Consider the following 14,692-nt stretch of genomic DNA (forward strand, 5'->3'; position numbering starts at 1 on the left):
TTACCCACAAGCAATTCTATATATCGCCTTACCTTACTGAAGAATTGTTTTCCGTAATTAAGTTTTTTCCATTTTGTAGTGCTAAGTTTAAATAAAGTATCAAAGTAGGCTACATAATGTCAACCTTTACTATCGTTTTAGTTCGTCACGGAGAAAGCTCTTGGTACAAAGAATCTCGGTTTTGTGGATGGGTAGACGATCCCCTGACCGAAAATGGTAGACAGAATGCTATGGGAGCTGGGAAAGCATTGAAAAAAGCGGGCCTAACAGTTGACTTGGCGTATACTTCTGTTCTGCAACGAAGTCGTGAATCGGCTGCTTTGGCATTAGAAGTTCTAAGTCAGGGGTCAGAGGTCCCGATAAAATCATCGTGGAGACTGAATGAACGTCATTACGGAGAACTCACAGGTCAAAGTCCTAATGAGTTAGAGAAAAAACATGGCTACGACAACGTCATACTATGGAGACGAGGTTACGATGCCAAAATTCCTATTATGGGTGAAAATCATCCATTTTACGACCAAATTATGAATGATAGGAAATATGCAGATGTACCGAAGGACCAAATGCCCTTTGCGGAAAATCTGAAACAAACTTTCGAAAGAACAATTCCTTACTGGGAAGAAGAAATCGTGCCCCAAATCAAGGCCGGAAAAAAGATTCTAATATATGCGCATTGTAACAGTTTGAGATCCATTGTCCAACATATCGATGATTTGCCAGATAACGAAATTGTCAAATTAAACATACCTCCTGGAATACCATTCGTTTATGAGTTTGACGAAGCTATGAAACCGGTAGTTTCAATGAAGTTCCTAGATGACGAAGATAAAGTGAAAAATATGATGGCTTCTTTGGCCGCTAGAGGGACAAAGGGAGGACAGCTAATGCCACGATTTGGTTAGGAGACCTTGCACAAAGATTACAGAAACTTAATGTTGTTTGTAAGATGAAATTTGAAGATGCCACTATTCTATATTCAGAGTACTGTATTATTCGAGTGTTTGTGACGTTTTTTGTCCTCGTTATCTCTATCTATAACAGCTATCTTTACCTATAACAGCTATCTCATTTTGTGTTTTATTCACTCGACTCCTCGATTCACTCTTGGTGTCAAATCTTGTCAGGTATTAAATCTATATCAAATAAAGAAACTACTTTTGCTTGGTATAGTTGAGGGTGGTTAATCAGCTTTATCGAATATAGGTTTTGCTGAAGCAACAGAATTCTGTATACCAGAGGAGGCCAACACGTCGATCGCGTCTGATGTTGAGTGTATTTTATTGAAATACCACCAAAATTTGCCTCGAGTCAGAAGAATACAGTAGTACTTTACATGCGCAAAAAACAATATACACATTACACACAATATTTGAGTCTGGGCAAGCCCGATAAAGCATATTATTACGTGACAAATGTAAGTTTTTCCGCAGTTAAAGTTTTAAAAATGAGGTGTCGAATATCGCGTGTCTACTAGAGTCTAGACTGACAAACGATCCTACAATAACTTCCGCAGTATGCGAAAATTATTGTTTCACTCCAAGAGTAGTGTGATAAATTTTATTCGCAATGGTAGCAGTGGCAGCAAAATGCTCAATTTGTTCTAATTCTAAGCAAGCAAGAAAATTGTAAATTAGATAGGCTACTGAAGTTTGGGCAGTCATGTAATATTCATTCAATATTTATTTTTCGCTGTTTGGATAATACTTGGCAAGGTTGAAGAATTTTCAACGCTTACGAATTAAAATTAGGCACGCCCTTGAATTGTATGATTTAAATAAATGAATGAAACATTCACTCCGGGTACAATTAAATATTCAAACTAGATAGCGATCGACCGCCGACTTATCGATCTTGCGGTTTCGATTTCTTCGATCTGACTCAATAGCGACACCGCGTGTCCCATCACTAATTATTTAATAACTCGCTAATTACACGACATAATTCATCCAAAACCAATACGCTTCTGGTCCGAGATATGATGAATGCACAAAATTTGAAGTAGATACAACCTTGCTTTCGTGAGATATCGCGTAACATACGAAAGTGAAACAAACAAAATATCTATTAGCATACTTACCGATCGAGATCGATAAGTAACAACTTAAATGGAACACAAAAACTACAAATTTTGTGTCGATTTTGAATAATAATGTGCTCACAAAGCCTTGTTATTGGCAGCGGTGGAATTTTTTGTATGGGTGTTTGCAGTTATCTGCACATTCAGTGTCCATTCGTTTTTGTGAAAAACCTTATTACCGATCAGTCGATCGCGGTCGAAAGCAGGTTGGCCATCCCTGGTATATTTCAATATATCTATCTGTATTCGATTGTACAATATACGGACATTTTGCATTATAATACATTGTGTGCTCATTGACTTCTGAGGAGTCAGTTGGAGTTACACTCTATCAAACGTGTGTTAAATAAAACGGGAGTGCGGACACACAGTTAGGGCCAACTCTCCCCTATAGTGGTTCTGATTTTCGCGCGTATTACAAATACAATAAAAAGGTGGAATTACCACGAAAATTGCCACACTTTCAAGAGGTTACTTTTCACGTCATTCATGGTCTTTGAAGTATTGAACAAAATCAATTTGCATTTTTGTATAATAAATCAATCATCATTTTATCTGTCAACACGATATCATGAGTAAATATCAAAATCAATAACTGACTTAAATTGTGTGACAGCGACACCTACAGCGCTGACTAAAGTTGACGAGTATAAAAAATTAGCACATGCAGATACTTCTGAGATCTCCATAAAAAAAAACGAAAAGAACTGACTCGAAGCATCTAGCGCCCATCAACAGTCCAAACCTAAATTATTGTCAAGATAATAGAAAACGAAGCAACAGCCCACTTTAAAATATTTTTAAATCAAAGAACTATTTTAGAAAATAGGAAAATCACCGAATATGTAATAAAAATGTTTTACAAAAACAGAATGTCCCTGGTTGTGTGTACATATATTTTCAAATGTGCGCGATAGATTACATAAGATGCAGAATAAATAGCTGTGAGTGTGTATTTAATCATACATTGTGGAATGATGCAGGTCAAAATCATCGGCCATTCATATACTTTTCTCTGTCATATTAACTTGCAAAAGATGATGTTGGGCAATATGGCTAGTACTATACTAGAACTTGAAGAGACTTAGAATGGAAAATCGGTAAATGATTATAGCTTATTTCATGAATTCGAAAAGAGTCCCATGGGAAAATGGTTAACCTACTCATACATATTAAAACTTTTGTTTAACCAGTTTGTTGTTCCCCCGACAAGAGGTAGAAATGATTGTTATCTCCTTTTAGAAATGATATGAATTCATTCTGATCACGAATCAAAACGGCGCTTCTGATCGAAACTTCAAAATAATCTTCAATTTTGACATCCGGTCCACTATAAACATTTGATTGTAACGCGAACGGCGGTGCCTTCGAATACATATTTATTGCCTGATCTGTGTTAAACGGGTTAACCAACCAGTCGTAGGCGTCTAATTTTGGCTCCAGCTAAGAGCACCGCCAGGCCGTGGCAGCTGTTGTATAGCGGCGTCGAATACATCTCTTCTTGAGGTCTGGTGGCTAAGACGGAACGAAAATCTAATCTCTAAAATAGGGGGCGGAACACTTTTTTCGGTAGTGGAGCTTAGTCTCCATCGTGGAGAATAACGCATTTTATATTCTATTCATTATTTAAACCTGTTAGCGTTGATGCCGGTCCCAGTATAGTTACCAAGATGAAAATTGAAACGAAACTTCAGAAACCATATAGAAGAGTTCCGAGACCAATTGAGAAGTTCACCCCGTCAAAAGTTGTTTCCAAGCCTCCTGCGCCACCAGCTGTGTCCCACAAACCAGGAAGTAAGGTGTATTTGTACGTCTATGACAGCGAGCCAGAAACTCCAGCTTCAGCACCACAGTATTACAGGTAAGATATTATGCTGTGATAAGTTATATTAAAGACGTCTGCATTTATCATTCTTGTTTAGTATGAGAAACAAGTCCGAGATTTTGGCAGCATATATTCCAAACTTACATTCAAGATTGCTGTGTTTGGGATAAACCTGAGACTTGGTCATTATTAATATGAATATATAGATATAATAGTCCTGTCGTTTGCATAAGGGCTGCGAAGTCATATTTGTTGTCTAATTCATTTCATCATGTAACTGCACTAGGCTAAAATTTTGTGAAACGAAGTAGAGGATAATTCATTATAAAAATATATATATTAAACACGCAAACGTAGCTCTTTGTATACCTAGGAATCCACATTTCACAAGACAGACATCAGAGGGATCAGTTCAGTATCCATACGCAAACGAAAAGAAGCAAAGACAAGAAACTGATGCACAACACCCCTCACCTCCTATTGCACAAAACCGGACAGGGAGACAAAGAGTGAGAGATCAAGGAAAAAAGAGTGACAAGGGATACAAAGTGCTAGCCGAAGTGGTAAGAAATTATTTGGAGTAAAAAAATCATAGTTATTAGATTTTATCACCAATTACATTTATTCAAATACTATTTATTTTGTATTATTTTTCATGTTCACTTTTCGCAATTCAATCTACTTAAGCGTTTTAGCAGGGTTAAAGTAATATGGTTTCTAATATTTAAAGCAGTTACCACAATAAAATGTATCAAAATAGTAAAATCGCAGCGATTATTCGAGCCATAGTTAAGCCATGACTTACAACCGGGTCCCGAATCCAAGACCAGCCTATTTACGTCATATCACGTATTTCTCGTATAACCATCTGTTCAAACGTAACTGCGTTGTCGTTCACCTTTCAGACGCCTCACTTGAGGTCCAGTTCACGCGGAGGACGTATGTTCGTAAAACAAAGACAGAGAATGGAGCAATATACTAAGGAGAGTCAAAATACTAGAAATGATGAAAATAATCCTTACGCAGCAGGACATAATGATTTTGTCGATCAAGGAGCTAGTGACGGGTGGGCAACGCCTTGGAATATGGCAAACAAATCACCAACAGCTGTAAAATACATCACAGCAAAAAGGTTAGCCGGACCTATGAACAAAACGTCGAGGCGCGCTCTGAGAGACCCACTGGGTTTTCTACCAAAGCCACCAGATTTTTGGCGAGCAAAGGTGGAGCAAAATTTTCCTAATGGTCCCAAAGTAGCACCACCAATTCGTCCAAGAAGTCGACAGTGGCACAATCCTGGTTATGGGGAAATGAACGGCTACTCGCTTCATCGTCCGGACTCTGCTCCTCCAGATGATTCCCCTTCCCTACACGACGATCAATACTACAATCCTAATAATATTTATGACGAATACGATAATGGATATCTCTCCGAATATGATGTGCCCAGAAGGCCCGCATCAGTATCTCTTCCGGGGGCTACAATTCATTTCAATGCTAAGCAGTATTACGCAGCCCCGCATCGTCGTCAAGGGCTAAGAAAAGGATGGAACACCTATACTACTACGCCTCATGTCGAAAGGGATTTCAATGCAAGACCTAAAGGATGGAACCGATATTACTAGAATTCACGCATTTTAAACAAACGGATACATAAAAACGATGTTTTCATTGCTTCATTGGCCTTTGGCTACATAGAACCATGATAGTCAATATAGAATCTATATTTTTACAAAAATTATAATAATCGAGATTAGGAGAATCAGTGAGTGTATGAGAACATTTATGCGACCGCATATGAATGTTTGAGATGATCAACTATGTTTTAGAATTTCAGAATTGTTTACCAAATTATATCTTTTTTGTTCTGAATTCCGTTATGTGTGTATTGTCTAAGGTGGCTTATATTTTGTAGCTATTGGGGATAAAGTCAGAAACTTTGCAATTGTGGCGAAATGGCAGCGATCGTAATGCTATTTTTATTCGTGAAAAAGTCTTGTTCGATTTCAAGTCTGACTTGGCAAAATTTTGCTGAAGCGACGAATTATAGGAAAGAATTTGGTTAACATTGAAGTAATTCGTGAGAGCATCGTTGTTGTACTCTCATGTGAGGTTATATTTTGATGGTCTTGGAATGCGTAAACACAGTTTTTAATATTGGGTCTGAGGGACATGCTGTCACTGAAGCAATAAATCAAATTTTTTTTAAGTATTTTTCAGATCACACCTTACGTTCTCATAACTGCTATTGGCGCACCAGACAAATACCTGTGTACAATAATCAAATTCCTGCGTCATATATTACAGTTAGCCTACTGATTTCTAGATCTCTGGACATTTCTGTTTGAATATTTGCGCAAATCGACATGCTTGTTTTTCTTCGCAATATAAGCTAATCAACAATTAAGTGACTAAAAAACAGAAAACCAGTCGCCAAGACACTTTTTTACTCAAACATATTTTCAGGCATGATTGCAGAACATTAATTCGGCTTCGTTGTGATGTGTCGTATATCTATGTATGAATCAAATAACTCAGTGATCATTTTGTTGCGAGGAATTCCAATTTAGTTAAGGTAATCAAAAATGACTCGGAAAAGCTGGAATAGACTGCCAATAAATCTCAAAACTCCATACGAAGTGTAAAACTTATCTAACGAAATAAGAGTAGCACACGTGTCTTCCAAATAAAACAAACAAAACCGTAAATTATAATACCCGATTTGTATTAAATAAATCAACCATAATAATACTTCAAGTATATATGTTAACCTAATGACCGTAGTTAAACTATACAATAATAATCGCTGTAAATGGACTTGGATCGGTGGCAGGTCTCTCTATCTAAAGTCTTTTCTATCAAGTCGGTATATTGATTCTAAAATAGCCATAATTTCACAAATCCGAGACAACTCATCCACATTCACGAAGGTTTGAGTTGTAATGAATATAACGAATGTATATAACGCCAGTGGTTCACGACGCTATAAAAAGTTGCATCTCTTCACCGTGACGATATTTGTAAAATACCCGCGTATTCCACTTGTACAAATCACGGATACTTCCATACATGGAATATTGCTATCATATTTGGACTGACGCTGCAGTCAACGTACTAGACTTCCTAGGCTGCATTCAAAAGAGATTGTTAAATACGATAGGCTTCCAATTATCAAATAAAAAACAATTGTTCACGGTTCATGTTATCATTATTAGCGTATGATAGTTTTCGTAATATAGCGTATAAATATAAACAGTGTTAACATATGATCCATTCGACACAACCAGCGTGTAATAAGATATATATGTTGAATCTTTTGCCGGTGACAAGCTCCTCATACATATTTATTTAAATTTTTGTTTTATTTATTCCTTCCTAACCAATCTTTTGGTGATTTTCAACCTTTTTTTGATTTTTTGCGGAACACCAAACGAAAAATTCTGTGTATACTATCCGAATGACTAATCATCCCGATCAGCTGTAGCGTATGAATGAAATTACAACAATCGCTCATGACTAGAGTTGTAGAAAGACGTAAGAAAATTTAAAATCATGACTACAGAAAACAAAAGTACGCTGAAATACCAATGAGAGTTATTTAAAACTGGTTGTTCGTAGCGTTAATTGCAATGCAATATTAATATGATATATGAGATTGTTTAGATGAGCACCAATCCTATATTTCTGCTGGGATTTATGGAAGGCAAACTCGTCGTTCTTCTACAACGGTTGTCGGTTTTTATATGTATGATATATTGTGCAGTATGCATTATGAATAACGTTGATAAACTTCCTTGAAATAGCTTACTCAAATGAGATTCTGGTATTTTAGAGGTCGCGTTGTTGATGGACGTTATTGTTTCCCCGAGCATCGATTTTTTTTATACGTATTGATGACCAATCAGCAATAAGTTAAAATTGAAATTTAGGCGGTGCTTCGACTTATTGGCTCGATTTAATGTGACATTTGTCAGTTTTATTAGTGGCCCTAAAATTTAGACAAAAAATAAAATAACTCTTTCGCGCGTGAGAAATTTGACACAGGTTCTCACAGGTCGAAAATCAATTGCGTATGGAACCATACCGGTAAAATACGCTAGGCCAGTGCTCTTCAACCGGGTATACTGTATACCTAAGTGTATACCAGACCATTCGTAGGGTATACGACTGATAAAAGGTATACAACTGATAATTGGTATACGAAGGGTGTACAGCCTAAATCAGGAGCTGTAAGCTCTAATATAATAAATTATAAAATATTCAATTAGAGACAACAATGCAAACTCGACGCACATGAAACATAAAATGTCATTCGCGCAATGACTCGACTTGAGCAAATTGTTACATCACAAATTATGTAGATAAGGCAGGTCGCTAGATCTGCGGAAAGAAAATGAATTACACGATGTTCTACGAGAAGTCGTATATTTTTTGAATACGATTAAGAAAAGTTCAAAACAAACGAAAATTTTTTCGAAACTGTGTGAAGAAAAAGCTTTCAAAGAACTTCTTTTACATTCAGAAGTACGGTGGCAGTCCCGAGGAAAAGTTCTTTCCCGTGTGTTTGAACTTCGCGAGCAATTAGGGGCGTATTACACTGAAAAGGGAGACCAAAAAGCCACCAAGTTTCGTAATATATATTGGGTTGCAAAATTAGCGTACATGGCGTCGATTTTTGATCGTTTTAATCAAGTGACTGTCAGTCTTGAAGGGAAAGGATGTGATATATTTCGATCAACTAGCAAAATCAATGCTCTGAAGATGAAAATTCAACTCTGGAAAAACAATGCCTCTTCACGAAACTTTATTGACTTTCCTTTTTTAAATCAATCATTGAAAGAGTCTGGGTGGGAGTTTGAAGACGTTTCAACGATAAATACCATGTCTACCCTAATTGTTGGTCATTTGAACGTACTGGGTGATAAATGGGCTTTGTACTTTCCCTAAGATAATAACAGACGCCTGGAAGAAAACTCGTGGATAATGCAGCCATTTACTAATAACCAACAGAAGACGAAGAATTGTTGGAACTCCGTGAGGATTTAAATCAAAAAATGTTATTCCGCGAAATGGATTACTCGGGAGTTTTGGGTTTCTCTTTTTAAATTTGCCGATCACAAAAATCTGGCAGATGCGTACGACTTATTTGTGTGAAGAAGGGGTTTCCAGTCTTGTTGAAATCAAGCCGAAAAAGCGAAACTCAATACTTGATATTGATTCACTAATGCGGGGAGCAATTGAAAAGGAACTAAAACCCTGTTATGAACTAATTGCCGAAACTATACAAGAACAAAGAAGCCACTGGAACTAAATTAACATTGTCTTTACTTTTTTTACACAATTTGATGTTAAATTAATTGCATCTGTGAGTAAAAACTAAAAGAAGCATGCATAATGACTCGCCCCGCTACCTAGATTTTAGTTTTTTCTCAATATGTGCCCAACATTTCATGTTCATTTTAGCTTGAAATAAACATTGGTATTTGTAAGGTATACGAAGTTCTCGAAAAACTGTAAAAGGTATACCACGGTAAAAAAGGTTGAAGAACACTGCAGCGGCTGTGGCTTAGTAACGAGTTCGCAAAATCTTGGAGGACAGTCGTTGATGCCACACTTAACGGGACTTTTTTTCTGACGCAGTTCTATTCGATAGGCCTATACACAGTTTAGCCTAAAACGATTGTTCGAAAGATCTTTATTCTCGAATGTTGACTAATATGGTATGGGCAAAATTGGTGAAATAGCAGTCAAATAGAAATCCGGTAAAATACAGTGCTATCTCACAGGAGGGACTAATATTAACTATATCAAACAAGGAAAACATAAACATTAGTTATAAATGCAGACCAAGCCTAAATAATGTTCTCTTCGAACCCCCCGATTGGCGAGATACAAATTTAAAACATTCTACCTCCAAGCGGCTCACGTCGAAAGAGATCGAGCCAACGCCAAAATGGTCAGGCTTCAATGCCCAAGTTACCGTTGCCAGTTTGGTGACATAAGCAAAATACTGAGAGCGATCACTGTCTAGAACAGTGGTTCTCAAACTTTTTAAGCCGTGCCCCCATTTTCGACTTTGTCAAGTCTCGCGCCCAACTTCGAAAATAACTAGCTAACAATAAGCAATGGTAAACATGCATGAAGTTGAACCCTCAGACATGCTAAGGTCAATCAAGGTACAAGCACAAAAGCTCTCGGCAATCTCTAACTAAACAATAAAGAAATATAAAAATATCCAAAATGAGGCGAGCAAGATCAAATCTAATAAATATTTTTTATTTTTAACTAGCTTTACTCCCCTTCGCAGAATTGTCTACGTCGTCCTTGTGGGGCGCGCCTCGCCGTTTGAAAACCACTGGTCTTGAATCATGGTCTCTACAACATTGAAAAAATACAAAAGTAATAGCTTTATGGCGACAAATGCCATCTTTTGGGTATCGAGAGTCTTGAAGTCTGTACCGAATAACTTTGTTTATCTTTATTGTTGCAATGCTTGTTTTCTGGTCTATGAAAAAATAAATCTGTTCGAAATTGATCAGCCGATCAGTTACGGATGACAGAGTTTTCCCACACCAAATACGTCACCCAACGACAACGCTTTAGTAGAAGGATCCAAATGACTATTTCGTGTACAATTAGAATTTACATATTTATCCCGTGTAGAGGAAAGACGGCTTAATCTTATGGTTAACAATGGCCTCACGTCCGATTGCAGGTCCATGTCTGGTATTATATGGGATAAGTTACCAATTATACGTTTTCTGATGCATAAACTCGATGGTGTAGGAAGCAGCGAAGAGTCCAGCAATCCTCTCGCTTAGCACGACGCGCCATACTGCCGAGCCAGTTAGCTTAGAGTGGAGATACCTAATAAAACTACATGTACAGATCTGACAAGGAATCAGTATGTCGAAAGAAACAAGTTTTTATCTGCCCCCTTAAGTCGGTAACAATAAGAATCACAAAATATACTTTCTAATTTTCTTATCTTCATTTGTAATCGATCAGAATGGAAACATTGCTGAGCATAATAACAATAAGTAGGATAACCATAGAAATAAGAAGAAAACAAAAAATAATAAAAAGAAAACATAAAAAACAGTAGTTTAGCAAACGCAAAATTGTCGTCAGTTTCTGTTGAGCACGAAATGTAATTAAGACGTTACAAAACGTACTTATCCACACACATTACCAACGCTCAGTCTATGATGACGTCATCACATCTCCCAGTCGAGAGTTGATAAAAAAATCTTTTCTTTTATTCAGACCGAAGAACGAGTGTAAACTACCTTACAGACTAGGCCGAATATGATCTTTCAAAAGTAAAATAAGCAGCAAAAACGTCATGGTTTTTAAAGGATATAACATACAAATTCTTTATAGTTAAATAAGTTACAAACGCTCGAACCAGCATGGCCATGGTAGAACGGATAATATGTTATAAGTAATAAATTATATATCAAAAACTCGTCCTCTATAACTTTCAGAATGAAAAACGTCAGACTGACTCGATGCTCATTCGATCAAAATATTAGTGTGATGAAATAGAAATATTGTACTGATTAAAATAACCTCCTTCACTAATGAATTATCACTTTATTTAGAAGTGAAAAATAGATTTAATTCATTAACTTTTAGAGTAACAGTTTGAGAGAAACCAAGCATAATATTTGATGTCTATAGAATCTAGATTTCATTTTTGATTGAGTTTGTAACAAAACAAAGATATATTCTGATAAAATGGTAGGAAAACAATGAACACTACTTCATGAATCTGTATATGGAAATGAAATCATTAGATAGGTATATTTTTCAGTGTTTGCAATATAATATATGGTCTATGGTGTGAAGTTGATTTAACTCCGAAATTAATTGGCGGTCACAAATTTCTTTAACAAAGTTTTGGGCAGTAGAGAGAAAATATTTCTGATGTGATTTCATTTGAACAATTCATCTGAAATATAGAAAACAGACCAACACTCATATCATAAACAGGGCAGTCGTAAACGAAAATTGATGTAAAATTTAAAAAAAAAAATTGGTAAATTCATGGATTTTCACAGCGAAAATAAAATCGATTAGAGAATGAACGAAAAAGCAAAAAATAGCAATGTAATTTTTAAGTAATAAAATTAGAACATTTTCATAGTTTTTTATATAGTAAATCATTCAACGTCTGCACAGAAAAGACTATGCTGGTGGAAAATATAATATCACACTTGTGACGTCTGCTCCTTAGTCTCTCTCATATCTGAAAAGTAAAAGAAGTTATAAATAAACAGAGCCCTAATACCCAGTAAGAGTTAGAGATTTAGTTTTTAAAGAAAGTCTGATATGAAAAGTGTTAAATTTGGAATAATCAAATCAGTTTTATACAATAATTCCTTTGAATTGGGTATTTTTCTGTAAAAGGAATTATGAAAATTTTTCACAGAATTTCAATATTAACAAAAAGTTCCGACATACAATATAATCTCTAAAATGTTCTTATTTGACAATGAACAATGGTGATTCAACCTGAACAGCTTATAAAATTTACCTTGATAGTTTTGGTAACTCGGTAAATTGGAATTAGATGGTGAAAAAGATGACTGCAGTGAAATATGATTCATAGCTTCATTATAAGATGGTAAAGTTCTTCCAGAAGTGAATGACGATTCTAAATTGATGGCAAATTGATTAAAACTGTATCAAACATGAATGAAACAAAATGTTTTGTCGTCAAGAACAGTTCAGTTTGAAAAAAAAAGCAAACGATAAGTGAAAAAAGTCAGTAATACTTCCTCGGGGTAGATATTGAAATCACATACATTAATTAATAGTTTTGGGCTAGCAGCTCTGCAGTTTAGAATTTTTTCTTTCTATTCGAAAAACTTCATTATAAGCTACCGAACCATTAAGAATTTTATTAGCTGCGAAAAGCTAATAATTTTACAAAACATATTTGAATTTGGATTTCACTTTTAGGATAGCTGTTTCAATTTCAATCAAAACACAAACTTTCTAGCGAGTTACTGGCAATATATAAAATATATAAGGATAAAAAAATCCTACCTGAATGAAAAGATGTATCTTTCCTTATCATATTACTCTGTGTCATGTTCGGAACTACGCCATTCGATTGCACAAGAGGTTTTGATCGTGTTGTTTGTGGAACATCGCTAGAATTAAGATTCGGTCCATTCACCATTGTTTTAACAACTAATTGAGGATGTGTCTCACTCAGAGATATTTTCATCATAGCCATTGGTGTTGTGGGTGAGTTTGGTGGTGATGATAATGGTGATAACGTACTGCTACTGAGACGAAGTTGTCGTGTGGCACCATAACTGAAAAGTGAAAAATGTTCCAATGAATGACGTAAGCTGTAAGAAAGTAACTAAAAAGAGGAAATGGATAACTAAAAATTCCATATTTCTTTGTGCTAATTACAAGAAACATTCGGAATAGAAAGGTAAATCTAATCTCTTTAATCACACGGCATCATGGTTTGTTGGTCAACTACATTGATCATTGGTCACGACCGATTTCGTCTGATGCCCTTTTACTTCCGAAAAAATTATCGTGACAGCTTTCGTTATCAATCTTTGTCAAAAACATAGTTGAAAAATTATTGCATGCATTGAAAAATGGGTACTCCTGAAGTATGCGCACCAAGATGTCGCACAACCTGAACCCTAACCTGGTACACAACCTGAGTTCAGGTTGTGCGCCATCTTGGTGCGCATACTTCAGGAGGTCCAAAAAATGTTATGAACTGCAAGAGTTTATTTGATACTCCTATTGCCACATACCAACTGTGCTAATTTTTTTAATATCAGTGCAGCAACAGTAGTTAACATACAATGATTGGAAGTAACAGCCTGTAGTCACCAAGATATAGCACGCCAAAATTTTACAAAAATCTGGTATTCCTCCGTGCCAGAATGTTATAGCCAGAACTGTTATCCAAACCATCATGCAATGCCGACATAGTCAAGCCAAGGTTCTAACTCTGACACGGGCAAACTATGGCCCGCGGGCCAAGTCTGGTCCGCTGGGTAATTCAATCTGGCCTGCCTGATACTGCCACAACCAAACTAAAACCAAATTTTGATGTTTTAGCTAAAAATAGCTCAAGGGATTTGTTGAGATTGCAATTAAATTTAGTTTCAGCACGAGGCTTATTGTTTTCCACTTTTGCTTTTGTAACACTGTTAATATTGTTCATGAAATGTAATTTTTTACGTCACACTCAGTTTAGGTGGGCAAAACTTTTTGGCCCCTGAAACCTTGCCCCCCACTGTTATAACCTCCAGGTGAGAGATCTTAAAATAATTGACACATTGTAAGAATATGAAAAATACCTCGAGTTTCTTTGGGGAGGAAGTGGAGGAGGCGGCTTCTTTCTTTTCTGTACAGTCTGTGTTGGGGGAGGTTGATCTTTAGATGGCGTTGATGTATTGCTTTTACCACCGATAGATGAATCGTTTGATGCATTTATAGTTGATGAAGAACTGCTTGTCCAAACTGAAATATATGGAATAGCATCATTAATATGGATTCTTATTTAAAAAAAATTTACGTATTTTATATTCATCTCTGAAACAGCACATCTTGTACAATTTCTCAATTATACTATCAAAAATTATGTGATATAGGGTATAAGTCCTGTTGCAATCGAAATTTTGTTAGAAAGTCAGTTCTCAATATATCCTAACCAGGTTAGTATTATTTTAATCGGTCTTGATTCAGGCATTACCTATCCAATTGTCCTTTTTTGGAGGAATAAGCCATGAAAACCTCAT

General features: G+C 36.1%; 2 protein-coding genes and 1 pseudogene across 6 annotated transcripts in view; 2 read left to right on the top strand and 1 right to left on the bottom strand.

Moving 5' to 3' along the window:
• Positions 1-116: 116 nt before the first annotated feature.
• Positions 117-905, top strand: LOC120347937 (phosphoglycerate mutase 2 pseudogene; annotated as a pseudogene).
• A 2,631-nt stretch (positions 906-3,536) lies between these two features.
• Positions 3,537-5,777, top strand: LOC120347633 (uncharacterized). Its single transcript, XM_039417680.2, has 3 exons — positions 3,537-3,941; positions 4,279-4,468; positions 4,811-5,777. The coding sequence occupies exons 1-3, from the start codon at positions 3,751-3,753 to the stop codon at positions 5,528-5,530; spliced, it is 1,101 nt and encodes a 366-aa protein (XP_039273614.2). The 5' UTR covers positions 3,537-3,750; the 3' UTR covers positions 5,531-5,777.
• Positions 5,778-10,872: 5,095 nt separating this feature from the next.
• Positions 10,873-14,692, bottom strand: part of LOC120347508 (rap guanine nucleotide exchange factor 6-like) — a 59,778-nt gene continuing 55,958 nt past the window's right edge. For all 5 annotated transcript variants that reach the window (XM_078117737.1, XM_039417524.2, XM_039417521.2 and 2 more), the window contains 4 exons: positions 14,252-14,414; positions 12,960-13,234; positions 12,445-12,564; positions 10,873-12,156 (listed from right to left, as the gene is read on the bottom strand). In XM_078117737.1, the coding sequence (XP_077973863.1) occupies positions 12,119-12,156; positions 12,445-12,564; positions 12,960-13,234; positions 14,252-14,414 (596 nt within the window). In that variant the 3' untranslated portion in view covers positions 10,873-12,118. The remainder of the gene's footprint in view (positions 12,157-12,444; positions 12,565-12,959; positions 13,235-14,251; positions 14,415-14,692) is intronic.

Source organism: Styela clava, chromosome 11 (assembly GCF_964204865.1).
Source record: "Styela clava chromosome 11, kaStyClav1.hap1.2, whole genome shotgun sequence".
Taxonomy (NCBI): Eukaryota; Metazoa; Chordata; class Ascidiacea; order Stolidobranchia; family Styelidae; genus Styela; species Styela clava.